At 40.1% G+C, this 27,787-nt stretch overlaps 1 protein-coding gene across 1 annotated transcript; it reads left to right on the top strand.

Annotated features, from left to right (window-relative positions):
- The first annotated feature begins 759 nt into the window (after positions 1-759).
- TAB3 (TGF-beta activated kinase 1 (MAP3K7) binding protein 3) lies at positions 760-27,466 on the top strand. Its single transcript, XM_083612327.1, has 7 exons — positions 760-1,107; positions 8,856-9,049; positions 12,854-14,306; positions 18,104-18,264; positions 19,472-19,565; positions 21,332-21,415; positions 23,330-27,466. The coding sequence occupies exons 2-7, from the start codon at positions 8,948-8,950 to the stop codon at positions 23,476-23,478; spliced, it is 2,043 nt and encodes a 680-aa protein (XP_083468453.1). The 5' UTR covers positions 760-1,107; positions 8,856-8,947; the 3' UTR covers positions 23,479-27,466.
- The last annotated feature ends 321 nt before the right edge of the window (positions 27,467-27,787 follow it).

Raw genomic sequence — 27,787 nt, 5'->3', positions numbered from 1 at the left:
TAGGTAAGGTGGGGCGCAGGATAAGTGCAAAATAAAATTAAAAAACAGCTTTCGTGAATGTGCTTTAAAATAATGATGCCTTCTACCATAACAAAACGGGTTGCCCCCGCCGGATTTAACACATTATTGGAGGGAAAAGGTTTCTTCTGTACCTTTACAGATGAAGGCTACCCCTGATGAATTTCTGTCTGTCGTGAGGATTTAGGCGTGTACAGACTTCATGTCCCCTTCTCAACTTTACGAAGCTGCTTTTCAACTCTGAGGAAAACCGTTGTTTCAAAGCGCTGCGGCAAAGAGCGTTTTCTTAAAAAGACAAATGGGCGGGGGGGGGGGACACTTCCCATTGCTGCCTCGCTATCTGTTGAATAGATACGAGGCCTTTCAAGAGTCGCAGGCGACTTGCCAGCGAGGAAAGCCTTGAATCTGAGGAGAATTATGGCATAATACCCGTGTTTCTTTTAAAACCCAGGCTCCTTTTCTACCGCCTGGGTGGGTAGAGTAGACCAGAATTAACTCAAAGAGCGAGGGAGCGACGTTGTCTGTTTTAACCAAGCCGTTCCCCAAATTCCCACCACTCCTGCCCCGCATATGGAGGATTCCTGGAAGTCCAATCTGGGACCGGAAGTGAAGTCTGTTCGGAAGCAGCGGCGGCGACTGGGCCTCCCCCCCCCCCCCGCCAACATCTCTGTCAAGAGGAGGAGGAGGAGGAGGTGCAGCTGGCCGGGCTTGGTCCCGCCCCTCCCTTCCTTTCAGCCAGTCGGGCCTTTGCTCGAGAATCCCCAGTCGAATTCTTCTGCCTGGCAGTGGGCGGGCGGGGCGGGCGAGGTCCCGGAAACGCTTCACGGCCCTGTCTAGTGCGCTGACCCGCCCCTTCCCACACTCTCCCCCCCGCCCCCCGCTCGGTCTGCACTCTGCCGGTACCACCCGGAGACGCCCCCCTCGCCTCACGCAGACGGAAAGGGGGGGAGAGTTGCCCCACTCCACACACACACAAACACACCCCGGAAGCGACGGGGGGCTTGGCCTCCTCTGCTGCCCCCAACGCCCAGGGGCCGGATGGGAGGGGAGCGCGAGATGGTGCTGCTGGAACCGGCCCCCCCGCGAGCGGTGAGAGGGGTGGGGGGAGGGCCGGGGTGCGTGTGTGTGAGAGAGAGAGGTGTGGAGGGATTGTTGGCAAAACATGGCAAGGCGGGTGAGGGGGGCAGGCTGGCTGTGTGTCCAGTAAGCAGGCAGGAAGGGGTCAAAGTGAGGGGCAATGCTTGGGGTGGGGGCTCCTATGCCTTGAAAGGGGCGATCCCCCGCTCCACAAACAAAAGGCTGCAACAGTGGATGGGCTACTGGGGTGGATTAAAACCTTGTATGGGTTGTGGGGGGGGGATACCAAGTGTGTCCTGGCACCTGCTTAAAAATATGTAGTAAATGAAAAGCAGAGCATAAACTTTATTCCCCTGTTCTTTATCCGTTTTCATCTTACAAATTTAGCAGTAGTGGTGTTCATGAAGTTGGTAATCAATTTATAGATGAACTGGGGACTGAAGAAAGGAGGTGTATTCTGGGTGATGGGGAACCTGTTTCTGAGGCCTGTTAATTGAGAACCAATGTTAAGGGGTCAGGTGTCCATCCCCTTGTGTGCAAACAACAGGCACGCTTTTGGACCTGTATTGCTTGGTTTTGAATGATTAAATCACAGACAGGGTGAAACTTTAATAGGGTGTGATGGGTGTGAGTCTTTTCTCTTACACCTACATGCTGAGGAAAACTTTTTGTCTGTTTTGGAGGCTGCTTTCAGGTTGCTTGGATATGCCACACCTTGCATGTATTTGTATAGCAGGGATATGAGCAGTGCTACAATTATTACTTTGTTACTGTTGCAAGTAATTGCATTTGTAATAGCTTCTTCTGCTGCCTGTTTCGTTTTGTTTTGGTTTTTGGCATGTCTCCTCAGCAGGGTGACTGCAGTATGATGCTGCTGCTTTGGTTTTGGCAGCTTTGAAGATAGACAGTCTTGAGTGGTAGCAAGGCCTTGGCAGTGTACTGAAGCTTATTCTTGCTAAATATTTTTATATCTTGTTTGGTGTAGGCAAATTTTAGAGTGTATATGTTCAAAAGATTGAGTAAGACCATTCAGGTGTTAATTTTTTTCTGTGGGTTTTTTTATGCCATACTTGTGCTAGTCTGGGCCAAGAGCTACTTGTGTGTACTGCATTCATATATAATTAAGAAGCCAGGGTTGCCTTGCTTCAGGAGAACTGATCTTCACTACAAGCCGAAAAAGCTATGAAATGTCAGGGCATTGTTGTAGATGGGAAACTGTGTCGCCTGTTTGCCTTTTTTATTTTGTTTCTCTTCTGGGTAAGCCAACCATACAAATAAGGCAACAAAACAACTAGCCTTCCTGCCCATATGTACCTCTGGTAGTTATTTGTGGCACAAAGGAAATGGAGTAGAGAGAATCAGTGTTTGTAATGTTTTCATGCCTAAGTAACCCAAAGAAAATGCTTATATGCCTCTGGTTGTGATAAAGGGATTTTCCATTGTGGTGATGCAGTGAAATAATGCTCCACCTGTAAAAGTAAAATTATGATGATACAACTTTTAAAAAATATGAGGCAGGTGGAAGGCGATGTGAGTTGTAATACTTGTTGCCTGTAATGTGAGTGTGTTATGTTGTAGGTGACTGTGGAACTTGCACAGCCATATTTTTTGTTGCACTGTTGCAGTTGGTACATTTGGTACATTAGCTAGGATAAAAACTGCATTTCCCTAGTGATATTGTACTCAGTGGTAGATACATGTGATTTCCTTACAACAGAAGCACTACCTGTATTACAGAGACCTTCAACCCCTACGATTAGATCTATTCTTATAAAATTATAAACTGTAGTATAGGGGTTTCCAAGCTGTAGTCTGTGAACCACCAGTGGTCCGCAGGCTTCATTTAAGTAATTCATAGAATATCTGTAAAAATACAAATAAAAATCACACATTACCTAGCATAGTACTTGTCAATTGTTACAGCAGGCAGAAAAACCATTAGGTTGTTTGACAGATTTTAATAAATGTTCAATTAGTCCATGGGGACAAAGGTCTGGAGGCAAGCACAGTAGTGAAGAATACAAAATTATTCTAATTGTGTATTATTCCATCCCAAGTGCTTATGTATATTGTTTCTACCAGTGTAGAGGCAAGAGAAAGCATGGATATAACTTTATAAATATATGTATAATGTAATACCAAATCTAGAATTTGGTACATTTAGGAAGCATACTTTGAGATGGAGATAAGTACTGATAATCATATTGGAAGTGTAGTAAAAATTGCAGTTTAACTTTTGTGTTTTGATAGATGTATGATGCCATCTGTGCCACTTTTGATGTGTGAATTGAAGTGGAAGCAAGATTCTCTTGGGACATTCAAAAGGCGACAATAAAGAATAAAATGAATCCTTTAAAAAACTGAATAATCTTTTAACTAAGATTTCTCCACATGAACCATTATATCTTTAGCCCTATGTCTTGTGAGACCTTTTTCACTTTTAGTGAAGAATTTCTGCCAAGCAGAGCAGTATAACAAACTTTGTGGCCAGCTGCTCCCAAGCATTGTAAACTGGGGTTTTTCTAGGTTATCTTCTAATTCTCTGTCAGTCAGTGAAAAGTATTACCTTCTGTAATCTTCACATATTCCGTTTCATAGGAACACAATAATACATCTTGAGTCTATTAATTTCAAAATAAAAGAGCTAGATAAATTAAAAACAAAATATATCAGCTGCCGTTTACAATGAAATAGATATGCAATGATGAGTATAAACTAGAAACAACTGTTTTAAGGCATTGTCTCTCTATCTTTTAGTAAGTTCTAGAGTGCTAGCCAGAGATGTAAACTTTCTGGAAGTCTTTAAATTGTGTAAAAGCAGAAATAATGGGAATTGAAACTTCTGTAATACTTATTGTACTATTTGGAATATTTATCAATTTTAATACTTCAAGTGTCTTAGTTTTGTACAAGCAAAATTGCTAATTGGATGTAAGGTAAAGTTAAAGGGACCCCTGACCATTAGGTCCAGTCATGGCCGACTCTGGGGTTGCCGTGCTCATCTCGCTTTATTGGCTGAGGGAGCTGGCGTACAGCTTCCGGGTCATGTGGCCAACATGACTAAGCAGCTTCTCTCGAACCAGAGCAGCACACAGAAACGCCGTTTACCCTCCCACCGGAGTGGTACCTATTTATCTACTTGCACTTTGACGTGCTTTCGAACTGCCAGGTTGGCAGGAGCAGGGACTGAGCAATAGGAGCTCACCCCGTCACGGGGATTCGAACCACTGACCTTCTGATCGGCAAGTCCTAGGCTCTGTGGTTTAACCCACAGCGCCACCCACATCCCCCTGGATGTACTGTACCCAATTGTAATGCACTTTCTTCTGGGGTTCTCACTCAAACATTCAGATGGTGTTTTTTTAAAGGCTTTGGTACCCACAATAGGTCTTTTGCAGTTTTTGTCCTACCATCTTCTGACTGTTTTATTTTCCAGCAAGGCAGAGCAATAAGGTGCATGTTTCCCCAGTCTGTAAGAGGATGTCCATTGAGGGGTAAGATGAGAAAGTTGGCCACAAGGAAGGGGCCAGGTCAAAAGAAAGCAGAATCAAGTTACTTGCTTCTAATCTACTAGTACCTCAAAATCAGGCTAGAAGTCGCCAGAAGAAGGCAAGTAGCAAATCACACGTATTGAAAGCCTTGTATAATCCTCTCATGAAGATGCCACATCCTCTAAATGCAGAAGTGCATTTAGAATTTCAGTGTTATAGATGTCATAATTATCATTATTTAATGCTGCAGATTGCCTTACATTTGAAAAGTTTATTTTCTACCCTGCCTTTCTTCCGTCATGGAGTAGAGTTGTCTCCATTATATCCACAATTACTAGCTAACATCTTACCCCAAATCCTGCTTTAGCCCTACTATCTTTGGGCATAGACTTGGACTCCACTCTGCACCACAAAGAACATGTAGGCTTCTTACTGACTGCAGCACGATTAGCGATAGCTTAACAATGGGAAAACCAGACTGAAATACCCCTGAATATATGCGAAAATAATAGCTGGGATCCAGCAATGTCTGAGCATCTCACCAGACGCAGATGAGCAATTAAAGTTATAACAGAAAGAGACACCTTCCAAGAAATGTGGACCCTTTTCTTTAACTATGCTAATGACCCAAATCAAGACCTTGTTGTACCAACTGATCAGTCTTCTTAGTGGAGATGGTATGTTCAGTAATATGTTTGAACATTGAATGTGTAAGCTTATGTCTAAAGCCAATGGATAGAAGAAACACCATTAGCTGTACACCTGGATGAGTGTTTAATGGTTCTTGTACTTGTATTTGTTAAAAAACCAATAATAATTGTGTGTTGTTGTTTTTTTAAAAAAAGACTGGAAATTGGATTCTCAACTTTAGACCCCATGTAGCTTTTAAGCTAACCAGGTAACCATGGCCACATCTGAACCTATTTGTATGTGATTGAAGTAGTATAAAAACAGTAATTTATTATTGGTTGGGCAGTTAGTAACAGGATGTTAGATTTCCCCTCCCCTTTCTAATTCTCCAGTAGTGGAGAGAGGTGGTGGTGTCATCTTTGTAGGAACCTGGGCAATGCATATAGAGATGCTGTTGTGTGTTAAGTGAAGGGTGGATGTGATGTAGCAGGGAACAGTTCTGGAGATGCTGGAAAAAGGGAATATATGGTTTGTTGTAGGTAATCTGCCACTAACTCTACACAGCCTGCAAAACTGTTCTATGATTTCTTGCTTGTGAAAGCAATCTACATCCTGACTTCAGATCGCGTTTGACCATTTGTTGTAGAGCAGTAGGACTGAACATGGAACTGGAATTTTAAGCTGGCTGTGCAGCAGCCTCTTCATGGGGCTGTCTTTGCATGCTAGCTGTCAAACTATATGGTGCACCTCTTACTATAAGTGAGGCAGCACTTGGCCTGGAAAAGCTAAAGCAATACAACTCTTTTATTTTCACATTGCAGAATAGTATCTGGAGTCACATTAGTGAAGTATCATGGGGAACATGACAGTGGTAGTTTGAATGAGTGCCACAAGTTGTATCTACACCGTTGCCTGCTTTTAGTAATTTTTTGGGATTGCTGTGATCATGGCTTCTGAGGACCAACTCGCACAGTTATACTTTACCACTTACATTGTAGGATTGGGATCACTTCTAACAGTAATCAGGTGTACAGTATTTTCTGAACCCATGTTCTGCACTATTCCGGAACAGAATCCAGCATTCATAAATAAGTAGAGAAGCAAACAATGGATAATTTCTTCATTATCCTCTTATTTTAAAATCTATCTTTGTGCATTTGTGTGCCTCTGTTTCGTATTTGTAGTTACAGTCATACCTTGGAAGTCAAACGGAATCCGTTCCAGAAGTCCATTTGACTTCCAAAATGTTTGGAAACCAAAGCGTGGCTTCTGATTGGCTGTAGGAAGCTCATGCAGCCAATCGGAAGTACCATCAGACGTTCGACTTCAAAAAATAGTTTGCAAACCGGAACAGTCATGTCCGGGTTTGTGGTGTTCGGGAGCCAAAATGTTCAAGAATAAGCTGTTTGAAAACCAAGGTACGACTGTATTTAGCTTATGCATTTCTTGTACAATTCTGGTGTTGGGAAGCAGACATATTTGTGAAGATTCTCTAGTAACAAAATACTAATTGTAGTCTTGCCTGAAAAATTCAGTACTTGAAATAAATGAGTTTTACGTTAGACTGTGCTAAGTATTTCTTCCGGATTTTGCAAAAAAGTATCTTTTGAGTGCATGTTTGGGAGACAAAGTATGTGAATGAGAGACGGAAATGGAGCATATTATTGTTTGTTGGACAGGGGTGGAGAAAACAGTTCTAACTTGTTCCACTGTCAAATCTGGGATCTTCTGTCTGGATCCTTGAACTGCATAAGTGTAACACTTCACCACTTCAGCAAATGCTGAAACGGGAGTTTGAATTAGGTCAAATCCTTAAACTGTAATCTCCTACCACTTATGTTTAGGAATATGTAGCCAATGATAGTAACATCTACTGAAGCCGCTTCATGCTTGGTTCCTCTCAAATGTATTGATCTGTATTTGAATGTTAGTGGCAATGCTGACAGCATGAGTGTATGGCCAGCCAAATTTCATTCCAGTGAGATTTTTACATTTATAAAGATTATCTCTCTAGACTGTCAGATGTAAATGTTGCAGTATACCTTCTTCCCTAACTGATGTGGAAGGACTGAACTGTGCATTATGCTATACAATGCAGCGATCTTTATGTTACGGTCCAGTTCGGGAGTCAGAACTGGAGTGCTAACATATTAAATAGCATTGCTGTGTGTTCCAAGGTGATCAGGCCTGAGACACATCCTGGGATCTCTCTGTGCAATGGGATGCCAAAACAAACACCTACAGCCTGGGATCTTACTTTGCCAGTGAATATATGGACACACAAGCAGACCAATAATGAAATTCCTACTTGACCCAAGTTTTCCACAGCTAGTGCATCCTCTCCCTCATGGAGAAATGGGGACTAGAAATTGGATGGAAGGAGTTATCCTACCTAAGCAGACTGGCCCTCATCCACACCAATACCAAGGATGGGGTAATACTCACACAAAGAATCCTGGCTAGGGACCCTTGTAACAAATTAAAATAGGGAAAGGGTGAGGCATGAGAGAAGGAAATGCTGTAGACACATTACTTCTTTGAGGGTTCACTGTGTGGGCTTCTTGGAATTGGCACTGAGAGAGAACTGTCTTTATACAGGTACAAAATGGAGAACAAAGCCCTATCTCTCGGGATCCAGAATGCCATAAGTCTGCGGAAACAACATTATCCATTGCCAAAATCCAGGTCTTCACACACATGGGAACATCCATTATGTAGGCCTAGATTCTCTGCATATTAAAGTAGCAAAGTCCAGATTACTTGCATCACAGTTGCAGCTTGATTTTCACACCTCATATCAACTAGTCCCAGCCGCCTTTTTTGCTTCCAACCTTTGAAAGGGAAGAACCATTCACATTCCCCACCCCGACAAATGTATCAATTCTGCTTATGTGGTCACTAAGCAGTTACTAAGGCTACTTATCTTCAAGGTTGGATTGCTTCTGCACAGCTTCATTTACTGTACTTAGTTTCTCATCTATCTGGGTTACATACATGTACTTAACTTTAAAATGAAAGGATAGGACAGAATTAAGAAGTTTTATATATGATATGTAATATTATATATACTATAGAATGAATACAGTATATCATAAGCATAAATACTTCAAATATTTACTTACCAGGTTACCAAATACACAAGGTACATTTAGCAATGTTTTCAGATACATGGGTCACCCACCTCTGCTTGCCATTAATTTGGGAAAATCCAAGTAACTATTCATGTTAGTTTTGAAGTGTATATTCAGAGTGTGATTTGCTATGTAGTTCCTCTTCTATTTTGAACTGGAGAGAGATCTAAAGGTGAGGATGGTAGAGATGTACTGGTCCCAAGCTCTCTTGCTAGAAGAAGCATAATTAAGAAAGTTACTGTTGGGAGGGACAAGCTTGCTCATGTCTCATTTATTTGAAGATTCCTGTCCCAAGTCTAGGAAAAGAAAGTTGTTTTCAAGTACAGTCCTATAGAGTATATGTTGTAATTACTCTTCACTGTGGCATTGAGTGATGAAAGTCATGGCCTTATGAAATAATAATCTGAGACTTTGATATTCATATGTCCTTCAGATATGTATATGTTTTTGTGTGATTGTCTAAATCATGTTAAATTATTTCTTCATTTTACTGTATTTGTATTTATAGAAGATGCCAAAAGCATCAGAAGAGCATAGCCACTGGGAAGTCGCCTGTTGACTGCTATTTTCTTAGAGTCTTGAGGCTAACATCAGTCTGACATGGCACAGAGCAGCCAGCAACTCGACATGCAAGTACTCCATGACCTCCGGCAACATTTCCCTGAGATCCCACAGAGTGTGGTGTCACAGTGCATGCTCCAGGTAAGAGATAAAACAGTGGTTTCTCTTTGAAAAGAATTCATTGTAATATGCTAGTAAGATCCACACACAATTTCATCCTCTTTGTTTCTAAAAGATAAAGGCTTTTTTTGCCACAAGGGGTTGAGGGTGAAAACTTAATTCCAAGCTAGGTCTTCAGGCTTCCCATAGCATACTTCATTATATGTTAACACAAAGATTTTCAACTTTTTTGAGTCCGTGGCTCCCTTGACCAACTACATTCTTTCTGTGGCTCCCCTGTGGGGAAATGCGCTTTGAGTCTCAGGAGCTTATTTATGTTGCCCCTTGCCTGCTGAGCTGTCAGCCCCTCACCCCTTTGGGACACCTCTCCTCAGGAATCCTCACCTGCCTGCTTGCTTGCTTGCTTGCTTGCTTACTCACTCCAAGGCCACCTCAGCTCCTGGCAACCAGCACCTCCTGCCCTGCCCTTGTAGCAGCATTCACCTAGAGAACTTGTAGCCAGGGCCGGTGCAAGAAACCGCTGTGCAAGCCTTTGGAGGGCACCAGAGGAGGGGAAAGAGGCCAGGGCTGCCCATGGTGCACCTGACCACCATCTGAAGTGCCCCAGGGTGCCATGGCGCACTGGTTGAAAACCACTGTTAACATATCTTTCACTAATATAGATTCTACTCATACCACTTTAATTTAGTTAAAAATCCCATTTCATCTAATTAGCACAGGTACAGGTTGTGTCCTGTTGAGATCAGCGAGATTAAAACAATGGTTAAGCTCTTAAATGCTATCTATCTATCTATCTATCTATCTATCTATCATCTACCTATGCATTTTCCTCTAGTCATCCACAGGGCATTTTGTGTTCTAATTTAAATAATTGTATTTTATTATCAATGTATTATTTTAAGTGGAACATAAAATGCCCATGGGGGGAGCAGAAAGAAATAAAATGTGTGGCAAATAAGTATAGGCATGTAATCTGCAATCAGGAGGAATGAAAGATAAGCATGCCTGGGTCCTTTTAAAATCATCCTCATTCCAATATGAATGTTGGTAGTTCTTGTGCTGTTTAGCTGTGATAAGATTTTAAACCAAGTATTCCTATATAAAATAAAATAGTGTTTTGCAAATATCACTAAACAATTTGCATGGGAGTTTTTCAATGACTTGTAGAGGAAAGGGGAAATTTTTAAAGCAAATAAGGTATTTCCTCCCTGTAGTATAAACTCCTAAGGTGGAATTCTCTCACAGTAAGATACCTGTTACATTTTTGTTTTGTTTGTGTGTGTGTTTTAGTAATACTGCCCTGAACACAGTTAAGTGATTTCAGATGGGAACAATGCCAGAATAAGAAAGGTGCGTGCTTTTGATGCCAAGACAGTAAGAAAAGGTTCTGTAGGTAGGCAGTTGCAAGAGCCAGGAATGGCCTCAAGAAACAATGAATGCACTGGTTTGAGGCCTTAGTAGAAAGATTGAGGCTGTTTAGCTACTTGGCAAACACATTTCCAAATACTTATTTTGATTTTTCTACCCTTCAGTAAGGAGGAAAATTTTGTTTGACTCAGAGTATTATGATTTAAGCTTGGAGTGTTGGCATATCTGGGGAAGTTCTTTACCAGACCTTTCCACAGATGCTCCCTTTTCCCTCTCCCTCAATGAAGTGTTCAGGAAACCAGTCTGGTAATGGCAGAAGTTGTGTAGGCCTGATCCTTAAGACCTTGATGCTCCTGCCATTGAGCTTATCAAAAACAATACTTTGGGAGTTATAGCTCTTGTGGATCCTGGGGTAGTGGATGGTCAGGAGCCTCTAGATCTTATGGATGAAGCCTATAAACCTGTCACCAACCATCTTTCCCCATCTTGAAGGGTGGGAATGTGGTGGGCAATGACCCTATGGAACTCCCCATCCTAAAATTCAGATATTTCATGCTACAGGTAAAGCTTTAGAATTTCCAAATATTTGTTTGACTTGATAAGTGATAGGGGGTGTCTTATACACGGGGGCGTGTTATACATGGAAAAATATGGTATTCCACTGACCTCTGACAGTATTGCAAATTAACATTTTCTGAAAAAGCAAAATAAAATATTTTAATGGTTCATGATAAAATTATAAGAAGTTTGCTATAGTCTTGCACATGGAAAAGGGAACAAAAGCATAGGAATAAAACAATATTGAAGAAAAAACATTCTTCTAAATTAAAGACACATACACAACAGGCGGCTTGGAGGAGGCATCTCACTGGAGGCTGCATTGGCAGATTCCTTGAAACCCAAGCACAGCAGAGTTTAGATCTCAGTATTCTGCACTTAGCAAACTTCAGTGTGTTCAATCCTGTTGATCACAATTTGAAGAGAATGTCAATAAATTTAAGAGGTTTCATTAGATATCAACAAAGAGTAGATTTTAAAGCTTACATTATTAGGAATCATTTAATATATCCCTCCAAATGTTTTTTGACCAGTGTAGTTATTGCTTTTAGAGATGCTTGAACGTTGTATGTCTCCCACCTGCTCCTGTTTCCTCACTTTCAAGCTACAAATAAGGACAACATTTAACCTTTCCCATCAATTATGAAAAGAGAGAGAGAATAAATGTTGTAAACAGTGGGAAGCTTATTCGGGAAAGGGGGTTTGGATAGGCAATATTTTCACTGAAAATCTTATTTCTAATGTTCCCATAACGCAGCCCTTTTATTGACATGTTTATATTTTTTAAAAATGAAACAATGCGTGCTGAAGAAACGTGTGACGATTTTGTTTCCTGGCTATGATTGGCAGGTGTAATCTTAGAAGAAACTGGAGCTGGGCTGAAATTATGGTGGTGGGGGAGAAAAGAGAATGGATTTTAAAATTTGGGGAGGGGAGGAGGTAAGTTTCCCCAAAATGTTGGGGTGGAGGTTGGCTTACCTTTGTGGTGAATAAGACATTCTTCCCCTTTCCTGTACTTGTAAAAAAAGCCTCATAGCCCCTAGCAGTATCAGCAGGGTTCAATAGTAGCCTACCACTTGTGTTTCTTAAGAAGCGCTGAATCTTGCTGCTGCTATAAGCAAGCATGAGGCTTTTTAAAAAGTGCTGGAAAGGGGAAGGGCTTTAGCCAGCTTGTAAAATTAACTAAGGTAAGTCACCCCTCTTAAAATTTGATAAATTTGTTTCCCCCTCCCCCACACTTTTGCAGGGGGTAGATAGCCTCCTGAAAGGGACTGAGAGACTATTTAGCCCAGAATTAGGAGAAGCAGTCTTCCATCTCACACCAGGAGGAGAAACTCTTCTGAGATGGTGGCTACTGCCTAAGTTTTCCCCCCTCTTCAGTTCAAGCACTGCTTTCCTTTGTGGGCCAGAGGCAAAAATTCAGTGGTGTGACAGATAATAATAACTCTTATTTTTGTACAGTAGGCTACATTCCAGCCATGCTTTTTTAACTACACACTCAACTCTCTATCCAGGCAAATGAGATGTTATCACAGTTGAAGTATCCAACAAGGCAAATTACTTGAGGAGGGAGTGACTGGTGGGAAGAGTGGCCTGAGGAGAGTCCTGAGGGTCAAATAGAGAGGCCCAGAGGGTTCCGTATGATCCCAGGACCTGGATGTAAAGTGTACCTTCTTTAAAACTTTTGTTTGTATACAAATGCTGCAGCTTTAATTGAGTACAAAAAGAGGATCATTCAGCTAATGCTCCTTAATTCAGGTGAGAGTCTTAACTGAAATACGATGTTCAAACTAGGCTTTATAGATATGTTGACATGTATGCATATGGAACTACATTATAGCTTGTCAGACTCGTTTATTTAATTTTAAACCCTTCACATTTTCTATTTCTTATTACTAGAACAACAACAACCTTGATGCTTGTTGTCGAGCTCTTGCACAGGAGAGTAACAAATACCTATACATGGAGTACCACCCAGATGACACTCGTGTGAACAGGAATCGCCATCTGCATATTAACCTCGGCATCCATCCTCACACCAGCTATCACGGAGGGGATGGAGCTCAACTTAATGGTGGTCGTACACTGGTACATAGTTCAAGTGATGGACATATTGATCCACAACACACAGCAGGTAAACAACTGATATGCTTAGTTCAAGAACCACACTCTGCTCCAGCTGTTGTGGCAGCTTCTCCCAACTACAATCCATTTTTTATGAATGACCAGAATAGAAACGCAGCTACTCCTCCTTTGCAACCACCTCAGCAACCTTCTTCCATACAACCTGGAATGAATACATCTGCTATGCAAGGCCCGCCTCCTCCTGCGTATATGCACATACCTCGGTATAGCACAAATCCTATAACTGTTACAGTGTCGCAGAACCTCCCATCTGGACAGACTGTACCCAGAGCTTTACAAATTCTTCCTCCAATTCCAAGCAATCCTTACGGGAATCCTGGATCTCTCTATATTAGGCAGACATCTCAAAGTTCTTCAGGACGACAGACTCCTACTCAAAGTGCACAGTGGCATTCATCGCCACAAGGCCCAGTGCCCCATTATAGTCCACATCCACTGCCTGTTTATCCGCACCAACAAAACTATCAGCCTTCTCAGTATTCTCCAAAACAGCCCCAGATTCCTCAGTCGCCTTTTCAGTCGCCACCTGCTTCTCAGTGTCCTTCTCCTTTTGGCTCTCCTCAGCATCAAGTTCAGCCTAGCCCGTTGGGCCATCAAAGTTCCCATGTGTTTATGCCTCCTAGTCCTTCAACTGTGCTCCCCCATTCATATCAACAAACACCCCAAACATATCAAAAACCAAGTGGACACTCAGTATCTTATCTTCCATATGGTGGACCTAGCTTATCCAAAAGCTCCATGAACAAGATAGAAATTACCGTTGAGCCACCACAAAGACCTGGGACTGCAATGAATAGGAGCCCTTCACCTATAAGTAACCCACCTTCCCAACGGAATCAGCACCCACTGTACGCACCTGCTACTCCTCCTTCAAGTTCTCCTTCCAGAAGTATGTCAGGTCAGCCCAAACCTCCTTATAGTGTTAATCCTTTATATATAACATATACACAGCCAGCTGGACCTACGGGTGTGCTTACTCAGTCACCTCGGGTCATGGTATCTCAGCCAAATCCAGCAGTTTTTAAAATCACCGTAGGCAGAGCACCAGCTGAGAACCTTTTAAATTTAGTGGACCAAGAAGAGCATTCTGCAGCACCAGAACCAATTCAGCCTATTTCAGTTGTACCAGGATCTGGATGTGAAAGAGGAAGCCATAAGTATCAGAGGAGCTCCAGTTCTGGGTCCGATGACTATGCTTATACTCAAGGTAAACTTACTGAATTGCATGTTGCAGTAATTATCAAAAAAAAATTATTTGCACTGTGGTACATCCTCTGTGCTTTGATTTCTAAACTACTAACAGTCTTTCAATTTCTTAAGCCATTGCGGAATGCCATGGTTATTTTATCAGGATTCATTAATGGCAAATATATATCATCTTGTTTCGTAAGAGAGAAGATAGAATGAGCATATACTCTGGAAGTTCATTGTCTCTGCAGCAGCAAAGGAGGCGTCAGGATGTAGCTTAAGGGCTACTTTGCCACTGTAGTGTGGGACGATGTTGCAGTATATTGCATTGATGCAGTGTGGTTCAGAAGAAACGGTTGCTGATGCCATATAATGCATAACCTAATTAGCACAGAAATGGTTTGGGGGTAGGAATGGATATGCTTAATTCAATTGACTGAATAGCACCCTAGAGTAACGTCTGCCAATATAGAGCTAACACAGTCCTGCATATCTAAGTGTACTAGACTTACTGTGCAAGGTTAGAATTTACAGAGCAAGTAGTGGTCATGATGTGCAATAACATCACATGCTGTTGAGGCTTTGTCAGTGCAAACTCCTGTGTAATGTCAAAACTGATTGAAGTTTTTGGATTGAAGATGGGTTTATCTGCAGTTCAATAATTTTTGAAGTGTGTTATTGAAGCCTTTTTTATTTTTTTCATGTTTTTGAAGTACATCTGCTAAGGAACTAGATGCTTTAGCAAAAATACCATAGTTGATGTGGAGAGGAGAACATGCATAAAGGTGCATTACTGTGGAGCGCTTTTGAAACCTATTTAAGCTTCCAGTTGTATGATGAGATACTTTTCCAAGGCTGTATAGGAATGTTGACAATAATATTTGTTACCTAGCAAAGAGAAAGGAGACAAATGGATCTGAGGCCTTGATAAATTTGGTTTGGGATAGCTGTAGCTCTGTAATTGGGGAGCAGCTCAGTGGTAGAAAACCTGACTTGCATGTGGAATGTCCCTGATTCAATTCCCTGACAACTCTGTTAAAAGTATCAGATACCAGCTGATGTGAAAGGCCTCTATCTGTGACCTGCTAGTCAGAGTAGGCAATATTTTATTACTTATTTTCAACATCTATAAGCTGCTCTAAAAACAAATAGGGTGATTCACTAACTTAAAAAAGAAGAAGTTAAAAATCAGAAATAATAAAAATGATGATACAATCTGATTCGGCATGATAGAGCAGAAAATAAAATGGTAAAAACCAAAGCAAACTTTGCACCAACAGATTTAAAAGGACTGTAAAGATAAAAAGGTATTTATCTTGCATTGAAAAGATAGTAAAAAAGGTGCTAGGCGAACCTTTTTGGGGAGGGCATTCCATAGCTAGTATGCCATATCTCTCATGGAGAATGGCAGCCAGAGAAGAGCCTCTGAAGATGACCTCAGGGTCTGGGTAAATAACATGGGAAGAGGCAATATTTCAGATACTGGACCTATCTTCAGTATTGGGCTAGATGAACACTTAGTTTTGGGAGCATTATTGTGTCTGGTGATCTAAACATGTTTTTTTAAAAAAACAAAATATGGCAAAGTTTATATAGTTGTTCAGTTTTATCCTACTTCTCAGATCTCTAGTTTAGAGACCTAAGACAGCATAACACCAACAGATTTCTGTCTGATCTCATAAAGCATTCCTGCTTAGAAGGTTGACAACGCTAGCGTAGATGGACCTGTTGGCGTAGCTCGGTATGAATCAAAATTTGTATATAATTTATAATAAGGAAGAAGAGCTAGCTTTGATGTATTGTTTTCAGCTGTGGAATAGACTGAAACCATGGCCCTGGCTAACATGACACTGGTTAGAGCCAAGCAAAGTTACTTTTGTTGAGGTCACTGAAATCTACAGGACTTAAATCGTAACTAATATTTCCCATTGATTTCAGTAAAACCTAACTTCAATTAACTTAATTTAACTCTATCTATTGAAATCTAAGCCTTTCATAGGTACAGCTATATCTTGCATCTTGCTCTTCTACCAAAGCTCTCAGAGATGTTTATACCGTACAAACATACAGAGTTTGTAACTCAAAGCAGTTAATTATATTTTTAACTCTTGAACTTGCATACTATTTCATGGATAAATTGGAATGCTCTGCCCTCAAACCTGTGGAAAAGGTACAAGTGTTGTACCTTAGTACCAAAAGTGTTGTACGGTACCCCGTATATCTGAATATATGGGGTGTAGTTCATTTTACTCCTGAGTATAGCATTCCTTACAATGTAAACTTGAAAAGGAGCATATGTGTTTAGATAAAAGAGTAGAATGCTGGCTAAGGATGATTGGAGGAGACTTGAGAGAGAAGTATGCAGAATGATGAGGACGTGTCAAGAGAAAGTAATGAGTAACAATGTGCTAAATAATTGAGCTGCAAAACCGAACACTGGAATGTAATATTACAGTTCATACTGTCCTCATTCATTTTGTGAATGAACCATTGGCCTTGCTACAGATATCTAATTGTGACATTTAGCAGAGAAATAATGCAACTATGGATTCAACTCAATTTATAGGACCTCTTCTAAATGTCTTTATAATGTGGAGGGAGCCTTTGTAGATCTATATTCGGATGGTGGAAAATCTTGTGTACTCATATTTTAAGTAACACAAGCTGCAGAATATTTCAGAGGAACAGAGGATGGTCAAGAATAGCTGTGCTGAAGGGCTCCCATGTTGTGACTCTGTGCTTCAGTTTCTCCCACTACCACTACAATGCAGTTGGCAGCAAGTGGAAGAAACTGCTTTCCTGCTGTCTGCCACATCTGAGCTGCCAGGGAGTTGGGTGCTGTTCAATTGGCAGGCAGCCCAAGACCTCAAATTCTCCCTAAAGACAGACGGTGTGAGTACTTTGAACAGTTAGGAAGAGCAACCCTGCATTTCCAGCATACTACCAAAAGAGTCATCAGTTTCTTCAACACAGCAGATTGCATTTCTGGAAGCCATGTGGAAAGAGCAAGAAAGAAGGGTCTTCAGAAATTTATAGACCCTGCTTGTAGAGTTCTTTTCTCTCATCCCACCCACTCTCTAAAGCAAATGCCTTTACTTTGCAATCTCTCTTGATTTCCCCCCACTAAGGACAAAGATGGAGAGTTGGGAATTACTACAAAATCTAGAATTGGGTCCAGTAGTTAAACTTCTACTCTACAATGAATTTTTTAAAAAAGTCAGTTAAGGAGGGTCAGCCTCTTCATATGTTCTGTTCTGTTAACTAATTTGTATGTCCTAATCTAGTCACAGGCTCCTGCAGTTGATTAGAGCACTGATTTTGTAATCTTTTAGGTTAAAACTGCTTTTCCAAAGAGTAAAAGCAGCTTTTAAGAAAAGATTGCATTTGCTATAGTAATATGTTCCATTGTATCAAGTGAACTTGATCGCAAGCAGTGGAGATCATCTTGTAGCCCAGTGTCTTATACCTTTTGATTTTTAGGATTTAGTCTTGTCAGTACACTGTTACAATTAGATTGCCATTTCATCCTGCACAGGTGCCTTTTATTTTTGAGCGGACAAAGAACAAAAAAAAGAAGCAGTGGCCAGAAATGGTAATATCCAAGTTACTGTCTAAAATAATAATTTTTATGATGGAAGAACTTTACGTCTACAAGTATAGTTCCATTAGCATGAAACATCTCTACACTGATGTTTGGCTGCATGTTTATAGTCACTTTCTGCTCTTAAAAGCTCACTTGTATATACTATTCCAATTGCAAGTTGGGTTTCTCAGCCTTGTGCATTTGCACTGACTTTGTTCTCTATACCACACTAGCCTTGTTGTTACACCAACGTGCAAGGATGGAGAGGCTAGCAAAGGAACTGAAGTTTGAAAATGAGGAGCTTGAAAAGCTCAAAGCTGAAGTGAATGGCATGGAACACGATCTTATGCAAAGGCGTCTGAGAAGAGTAAGCTGCACAACCTCAATCCCGACAGTAAGTAAGAAGCTTTTAAAATATTAAAGTTGTTCCCTCCTAATGACAGGGTTTGTCACTGTCATGCCATATATATATTATATATCATTCATATTCTGCCAGATAAGGTTCAGTAACCAGTCCACTTCAGCAGCTGGGCATCAGCATATTCTGGTAGCTGGTCCATGCTTTTTCCCAGACCAGAAAGAGCATGGTAGTGTTTTCTTTGGTATTAGCTGTAGATTTTCCCCAACAGCTTGCATGTTAGCAACATAGTGGTCTCATCAGCTGGGAATAAGAACCCAGGCTGGGATAAGCTATGATAGGAAAAACAACTTTGTGACCCTGGTAGAAGCACTGTCATACTTGAAGGAAGGGAGAGGTGAAAGGAATAGGGCATATGACTGATTTTAAATTTTAAATACACTGCAGTCTATAATAAACTTTTCTTGAGATAATGTCATTCAACATCCAAATGTTTTATGTGAATTTCTAAATTGGTGGTTCTTTCCCCTCTGACAAGGAAACTTAATCTGACTATGATATCCTAAAACAGGTGTGGGGAACCTTTGACCTTTAAGATGTTGCTGAATTACAGCTCCCAACAGCTCCAGCAAGCATGGCCAATGACCAGGGATGATGGGAATTATAGTTTAGAAACATCTGGAGGACTAACCCCACACTTGTCCTAAAATCTATATTTTGTGGAGATTCACAGGTACAGGGTGAATTAATTCTTTGCCTGTATCATTCAATAATTTTACCAAGTTTTATTTATCATGAAACAAAACCACACATAAGTGCATCTAAGCTACATTGGTTTGAAACTTGTGTAACTGTCTTGGTTTATTTGCAAGATACATTTGGAGTCATACTACTGTGATGGTGCTGAAACTCCTGTTACTGATCAATACAGAAAGTATTAATTTAAATCAGCAATTTATGTCCTGATTTCAGTTCCCAAGCTGATAAATTGGCAAATAATGTTTTGCATGGAAAAAAGTCCGTACTAATTTAGTACTATACCAGTGGGAACGGACTGGTTCTCACTTTTGAAATGTTCTTGTCAAGGGACCCCACAAACCTTTTACACTACACAGTTCCATCTGCATAAAAATAAGGAGAGGAAGAACAGCTAAATTAATATTTCACTGTACTTATGTATGTGCATGGCTTAACAAAAATGGTTATGCTGACTTCTGTTTCTATTTTTGGTTCTGCTTTCTAGCCTGAGGAGATGACCAGATTGAGAAGCAAGAACAGGCAGCTCCAGATAAACGTTGACTGTACACAGAAAGAAATAGATCTCCTTCAATCTAGAGGTATATATTTTAAAATACTTACAAAAATATGTGTTTATTTTGAGCTGTATATTTGAATGTTATTGTTGTTGGTATCTGCCTGTCTCAGGAGACAGTAGAGAAGTGTGCCTTCAGGGGTAAAGTCAAACTGTTGTAGAGTTACAGCGCCTGTTGTGGCTGTAGAGACTGATGCAGTTGTCCCATGTGTGATGATCATCCCCAACTCTGGCATTGCATTTTCCCAGCAGGATTAGGAGTTTGGAGGCTGGAACTCTCCTGGCAGCCTGGTCTAATTCCTCATAGAGCAGGTTCTTGGCCTGTATGTCAGAGCACATAGTGGAAGCGTAAATTCTCAAGGTGTTAACTGGACCAGTGGTGATTGAGAGGCAGCAGGAAAGCAAGCATTCTGACCCCTCGGTTAGTGGTTCTGTTGCAAACAGAAGGCAGTGCCTCACTGCAAAGCCTATGTCGTTAATATAAGGTTCTTCTGGATGCCCTCCTTGCCAGAAAAAGGGTGTAAGTCTTTTCTTGGAGGTTGCCATTCAAAGCGAGACTGGTCTCCTGCAAAGTGGCAACGTCACTGTTGAGTGTTTTCAGCTCAGGGTCAATGATGTCCATCTTCTGCGAGTCGTTGACCTGCAGCAGGTCGGTGGACAAGGCAGGACACATGGTCCTGATGTTCCGGCTTGCTAAGCACAAGAAGGGTTGTTTCTTTTCTTTCTTGCCTGGTGCCGTAGTTCAGTCTGCTTGTCAAGTGATACTCTGAACTCCAGTACCCACTGAAGCAGTCGGACAGTGGCAGGTCAGCACTTTATTGACCAGGGGTGGCCCAGCTTAAGGGTGAGTAGTAGCTGACTAGTGAGACATGATGATCTCTCCTGCCGACAAAGGCAACCCCTAGTGCTCGTACCTTAGACCATGGTGTTTTTTGCAGCATTTGCATCACCAAAGTGATCTCTCCAGGGCACAAGCCTGGGCAATGTATATGGAGGTCATGGGCTGCCCAGATGACCCGCCCCCTGTGTCCTTGCCAGTGAGGCCCAAAGGAAAGCAAAACAATACACAAATGAATGTGACTGGTTTCAGGCACATTACTGACGTGTTTTGACTGTCCTATATCTAGTGCAAAGTGATATAAACCTGCAGTTGTTTTCTCTTTGCCAGTTATTTATGCTGTTGGATGCTGGGTATTTCAGTTTTGCTAAACGTTGTGGTTTTTATTTTATTTTTTTGTTCCTTTTATTAAGGAGTATAAATTGAAAAGGGCACTTGCAAAAGCTGATTCTGACAGTGTTCCAGGGAATTGCATTTTTAATTACAAAACAGACACAGCCTTTTCACCCTGAAAACACAGTCTTCTCAAAGAGCAAGGCATTATTTACTTACTGATTGATTTAAAAAGTAAACTACTCCCCTGCTAATTCACCATAAGGTCCCAAGGTAGGTTACAGCAGGGTAAGAATGCAATATTAAAACCCATTAAAATAACTTAGAATCTGAAGAATAGGGTGGGTCCTAAAATTATTAATATCAGGTGCCAAAGGCCAGGGTAAAGAGGTGCATTTTCAGCGTACAGTGAAAGCTATACAATGAAGATGCCAGATGCACTGGTGTGAGGAGGAAATTCCATAGACTTCCATGACAGGAAAGTCTAGACAAAGACCTGAAGGAGACAGTGTAGGCTGTCAACATCTCTCACATTGAAAACATGCATGTGAACTAAGGCTAGTCACTTTTGTTACTATTTGTTCCATGGGGAGCATAATTTTTCTGTTTTTCTGTTTTAGGGAACTTTGACCCAAAAGCCATGACTAACTTTTATGATCATATAGAGCCTGGTCCTGTTGTGCCACCAAAGCCATTTAAAAAAGGTGAGTCGCTAATAAAGAATTTTTATGCTGAGTATTAGTATTTCAATGTGTTGTATCTAATAATAGATTTGTTGAGACTGTTGTCTTGTGAAACATATTTTGCCTTTCATTATTATATGCTGTACAAGTGGTGTATGGAAAAATCACTTAGCCTCATGTATTGTGAATACAGAAATAGTTAGAACAGTATAAATGACCATTTCATGACACATTTAGATTATGTTTATGCATGAAGTAGGGTGTTGTGAAAAGTAGCAGACAATCAGCTTTGCATTTTATGTTCACCTTTTTGGTTTTTTTAAGATAGCTCTTTCTTGATTAAGATGATTTTGCGCTTTCAGCTTTATGTACCATTATTTTCCCAGCTTGTACAAATTATTTTTTTATTTCCCCCTTTATGTTATTTAAGTGCAGCACCTTCTCCTAACTGGTTTCTTCTTTTGCTCAGCAGTTTCCCACTCTCTATCTGTCCCTGTTACCTCTGCTGCAATTTTGTCTGCTTAGGAGAAAAAAATACAACTCTGCAACTACAGAAGTGTTACTGTCTTTCTTCCCTACCCTGCCCTTCTAACATTTGAGTGTGATCTGCCTCCTGTATCTCCACTGGGAAAGCCCCTCTTGTAGCAGGGACAAATTCAGGGCTGAAAACAGCGAGAACTGGCAGTGTGAAAGCCCAGGTGGCCAGTTCTGATGAACGTGTGATCAAATAATGAATCAATTAATCTTCCTGTCTCTTTTCTTTCCTCTCCCCTGCTTTTCATGTTCATTATAGTTGGACACATCTTACAGAAATTTCTGTTCACCTAAACCCTTATCATCGTGTCACCGTGGCTCTATTGGACAACCTACAGTCATTTGGGAAAACTAACACAGCTTAAAAATAAATCTGTGAAATGTGATTGCCATAAGTTAGCCCTATGGATATTTTCAGAAGAATAGAGGGTGTACATTATATAACCTAAAGTACTTGGTGCCAAGTGCTAAAATAATACACAAAAGAATGTTTGTGGCTTTCTGCCAAGTATTAGCTATAGTAATTTGATAGTGCTTTGATAGTGTAGCATGAATGTTTAAACACTGATGTTGCATCATTTAACCTTTTATGGAAGACACAGGACATACGTACTACATACTTCTCCCTACATTCATTTTGCTATCACCCTAAAAAATGCTTGCTAATGTAAGGGTAGGTGGCTATAGTAAGCCATTTGTGAGGAATTGAGAGCATGAAAGAGAGGCAACATTAAAGCCTCTCTTGATATCTAGTGGCAAAATTTGAACAGCATGGAAAACATAGGACACTTGAGTAAGCAAATTATCCTTGACTTAACTTTGTGGTTTTGCGCCAAATCTTACTGTGACAAATTCATTCTGGTTGAATTCACATGGGTGTAAATAGATTAATCTCACACATGACTGAAACAATAAGGTATGAAGTAGGTATGAAAGTAATGCAGTATAGGGATTTGTAGATGCTATAGAATAATTAATGATATAATGAAGTTATGGCAGTGGTAATGCTCTGTATCATGCTGAACATCTAGGGGACCAGAGTAATGTTTGGTATACATTCAGAAGCTGCCCTGGTCCATCTCCTCCTTGCAAAGAAGAGCAAGAAGTAAATGCTAGTGTTTAATGTTAACCCGCACCTTAGTAGTGATATCTTCCAGACTGGGCTCCCATACTATGCTCTAACATAGCCTCATAATGCTGGGGTGTAGACTATGTCTAAGAAACACGTTATAACTGAAATATTTTGTGTGTTTTGGCCTCCCCTGGGAACAAAGGTAAAATCAGAGGTGGATAACAATGTGGTTCCAAAATGTTAAAACTTCAGTAGTCTTATTATATTATCATGCATGGCTTTGGTATGTTTTAAAACTGAAGAGTTTAAAAGAAAAATTTTCTCTCTAGATCATCAGAGAAGTTCCAAACAAGCTCCACGATCACAGCCAAGAGACGAAGACTTTGAAGGAGCTCCGTGGAATTGTAAGAGCTGTACTTTTTTAAACCACCCAGCAATGAATCGCTGTGAGCAATGTGAAATGCCGCGGTATGCCTGAATCCATAAAGGTCTGCTTTGGATTAAAAACAGGCTCTTGAGGACACAGCCATAGGAGACGAATATATGAGACACCTTTCAGTCATCTGCCAGGCGTTTGCCAGCCAATTATTTCAAATTATAAGGGAGAGATCCCCCTTCCATTCATGCTGCACTAAATATTAGTTTGGGGAAAATACTCTTATCCCACTGCATTGAGCAAGACTGAAAGGATACCCAAAATGGATTCCCTCTGTGAAGAATGTATAAGGAATCAGATGATTGCTGCTGTTCTAGCCCCTATAATTACATTTGCTGGGTAGTAGCCCTTACATATATATATATATTTTTATAAGCATAGAACTATTACTTTGTGGTGTGAAGTGTTACAGGTATCCAGACAAACTGTGAAGAACCAGATCTGATAATCTGGCCACAGCCGTTTGGAAAACAAAGACTCCCTATGTTTCCAGATTGTAAACTACTGAAAAAGAAGGAAGGTGTTTTTCTTTTTTTGGGGGGGAGGTGGGGGTGGGCAAAAAAAGTAAAAAATGAGGATATTTGTAAATGCTGCTTTTTTCAGGGTAATTTAATTCTACACAAATGCTGTTTTGAAATTGTGGATCATGGTGAGGAGGGAGACGTACTGTATGAGCCTTATTTATAGAGTACAATCAGAGGTGATTTTACAATCCCTTTTGCTTGTACAGCACTCACCAAGTCATGTTAACACTGGTAATTAAGTAATTATATCATATTACAGAGGAAAAAAAATAGTGCTGCATGCTTTTATTAGGCCATTGTGTTTTAAAGCTAAAAGTAAATTATGCTTTTATAAACGACGTTCCCTTAAAACTGTGCTTGATGACAGTAGAGTGGACGTATGCCAAATGCAGAACTATTCCAAATTCTTTTTGGAAGACTTGAGCTCAGCCATTGTAATGTATGAGAAGTGTTTGCACCCTTTTCCTTAGGCCTTTTCAGCTTCCAATTATGTGAAGAATTCATTATGTTTACAGCACAGAAGGTACTTTGTGCCCCCATTCTGATTTAGCTGAAAAACAGTAATCAATATTAGCTCTTCAATAAAGGTTTATTTGCACACTGTCAATAAACCAGTCTGTATTAATTAGTAAGAGCAGCAGATCTTTAAATGCATTTTTTAAATAAAAAAAATTGGGCAGTTAATAGGCATAAACAAAACAAAACAGAGTGGAATTGTACTGGTACTTTTATGCATCTGATTATTATAAAGAGGATGTTTGATTTGTTTGAGTGCTAGGTTGCTGAAATAAAGCACTCTTTTGTGAAGGTTTCTTGGTTTTGAAGTTGAGTCATTCTATAATAAAACTGTTCAAGAACAGTCAGACTGTTTTTTCCTCACTGATAAAGCACTGGAACAATGTGTGTAATTTCTTGCACTCTTCAATTATATTACTCCAAATACTTGCACCTTGTGCAAGCAAGTTTCACATCTTGCCCATGTAATAAGATGTAGAGGTTGTCCATGCAAAGTGGAATTTATCTGGTATGTAAAATCTTACTGATTTATATCAAACAGCAAAGCAACACAGTGAAATGCAAGGAACCAGTGTTGAGATTTCTTTTCTAAAGTCATGATTTTGACACTTACAAATATGACTGCTGAACGTCCTGATGAAATTTTAAGAATTCTGCTGCTCTAATTAAGAATTCAGTTATGGAATTGTTTTGTTTTTAGGAAATGGAAAAACAAAGAGATAAGAAGCATTGGGTTTTTCAGTTAAATTGCATCATGTGTTTGTAACACTTGCCATGATTTCATATTGATCCTCTTGCCTTCTTTGAACATAAGCTCCCGTTTGGCACTATTAGGTGCTGCCATTGGTGAGGAAACTGAAGTCATTTGAGTTATGAGTAGAGAGCATGTTTGAAAGGTATGTACCACTTTTTCACACCTGTGTGACTTTAATGGTTTTTGGTTGGGGAGTGCTAACCTATCACTTCTGGGTGCAATCCACTATAAGTGCATGCTTTCTGAAGTCAGTCAGTGTAGGTCCTACAGGGTCTTTGCTGTAAGCATACAGCTCTGTGCTTTTAGGCTTTCCCTGTTTCATTTTTTTTGGTAGGGAATGCTCTACTGCACGTATTATTTCCATATTGTGTGAACAGTATTTTCTGACTCATGGGAGATAACAGGGAAGATACATATATAAATTGCAGTACTGCATGGTGGATCTGTGACCGTGTTGTTATGGAGACCTATTTCCTTTTACTCATAGTTTTACTTGTGGAGTAGAAGGTGAGAACGTAGTTTGTTGTGGGGGAGATGGTAGCTAGTGGTCATGTTGATTCTTAGGAGAAAACGTTAAACTAATCAGTTACACTCGTTGATTGTGCAAAAAAAAATCAAACAAAAGCAAAACTAGTGTACATGCTGCAAAAAAGCTGCTGCAAAACTGTTGTAAATATCCACACTGTAAAACTGAAGATGGTAATAAAACTAATTTTGATCTGGAAGTTATATACGAGCATTAGGTATCAATTTCCACTTGGAATTCACTTGTGAATAGGTGACACCAACCAAAGTGGGTTTAGGTTATGCCAGAATAAATGTTGATTGCATAAAACCTTTGGTTAATGTGTGAAAGACCCCATGATACTAAATGCAGTGCAGTGTATACAACTTTGAATGTGCACATCTGTGTGTGATGGGTGCTTGAGGTCATCATGAATATTTAAAATGCACTACTTCTTAGTAACAGCTGGTCTTTTCCTTGCCCATAGAACTTGGGTCAGTACAGGGGGTACCCTTATTGGATGCTAGTTATTCAAGACTGTCCAGTTTCTCAAGTAAATGTCTGTTTATAAATGCCTGTTTTATATTTAACTGCTGGTAAAATGATTTCCCTTTCCATATAAAATATAAAAGCTCCTCCAAGTTTTAGTCAATAGAATAGCTTGTGGAAAACATTGGAATATACTATAGCATACAAAAATTAAATCCTGTACTTGGATATATGATATTGCTATCAAGCTAGCTTGCGTAGGAAAGGAGGGGCTAAGAAAGCAACGAGAAAATGTTTTGTGAAATAGATCAACTTGAGAAGTGTGTTTGTGTGTCTGTGGTATGTGTGTTTTTCCCCGTTATGGCAGATGTGTGAAGCGAGTATATTTTTTAAAGAGCTGGTCTCAGTCATACTACTAAGTCAATGTTTCTTTCAGTTGTGTTATGCTCCATTTATGTACTGTTCCTTCACTTCCCCACCCCTTTGATTATAAATCTCTTTAAAATTTCCTGGATTTAGTCTTTTTGAAGACAATTTTTTTTAAAATTTTAAAGAGATGATGAAAAGATAAAACATACTGATGGCTAATGGTATTGTGATCTTGGCTTGATAAACTTTTAACACAAGAAGCCTGAAACATGTAATTTGAAATACAAAATTTTACAGTGTAGTTATTGAAGTATCCAGCCAGACGCTCAATTCCTCTGTCACCTGCTCAGGTGCTATGAGTCTACAGAGAGCTGAAAATGTGCGCAGAAATAAATGCATATTATAGCCAACGCTGCCTCTGTGTGCTATCTGTCTTTCCAAATAATTGTTCGAAGTTGATATGTATTTGAGCTATTGACATTTTGTTTCTGTTATTACTGAGAGGTCTTCTTGTTTTTGAAACGAGCAAAGGCCAAGAGTCAAGCAATATTCTAATTCTCAAGACCTTTGAACAAACTTTTGAATTGTGTTATCTGTGACAAAGCCAATGTATCTGATCTATACTTTTTGCTCTGTTGAAGTCCTGTTAATTTTTTTCACTATAAAACAAAAACCACGATCTTTTGAAATCCTGTAAATAGGGTGTTCCTTACATTCTAGATTTATGTATGCTGTGAATGGAAACAATTACTGCAAGATGAAATGTGTAAAGGCATTAAGAGGCTATGCATGCATGGGACCTCGGAATGACATATACTGAGAGCTGCAGTTTCCTAAAATAAAATAAAAAATCAATAAACTAAGAAAATGTAACATCCTGCATTTGTTTCCATATGTAGTAAGAAACCTTTTAAAATACTTCTTGCTGTGTCATCTACTCTATCAGCTTCATGCGGATTCTTTCTCCGTAAGTAACTGCTGTATTATACATTCTAACCAGAAAATCAGTACCTATCTTGTTTGGTGACTACATTAAACTTGGATCTCCACCGTGAAGAAAAAAAAAGGTGTTTTGGTCTTGTCAGTTTCCAGTGAATCTGTGGAACTCCATAAAAGTCAAAATTAGGTACCTGGTTATCATCTTACAGAAATGGTGTCTCATTGTTTATGAACATCAGAAGTTTTTGAATTATA

This window comes from Podarcis filfolensis (genome assembly GCF_964270895.1).
Source record: "Podarcis filfolensis genome assembly, chromosome: 4".
NCBI classification, from domain to species: Eukaryota; Metazoa; Chordata; class Lepidosauria; order Squamata; family Lacertidae; genus Podarcis; species Podarcis filfolensis.
The sequence above is the reverse complement of the archived record's forward strand: the minus strand, read 5'-3'. Positions and strand labels throughout refer to the sequence as shown.

Bases quoted from the DNA above. Each gene is read 5' to 3' on its own strand.
- TAB3 (XM_083612327.1), top strand. From the start codon at position 8,948: ATGGCACAGAGCAGCCAGCAACTCGACATGCAAGTACTCCATGACCTC. The intron at 18,265-19,471 runs GTAAGTAAGAAG...TCTGCTTTCTAG, and splicing joins GCACAACCTCAATCCCGACA to CCTGAGGAGATGACCAGATT. The intron at 21,416-23,329 runs GTGAGTCGCTAA...TTTTCTCTCTAG, and splicing joins ACCAAAGCCATTTAAAAAAG to ATCATCAGAGAAGTTCCAAA.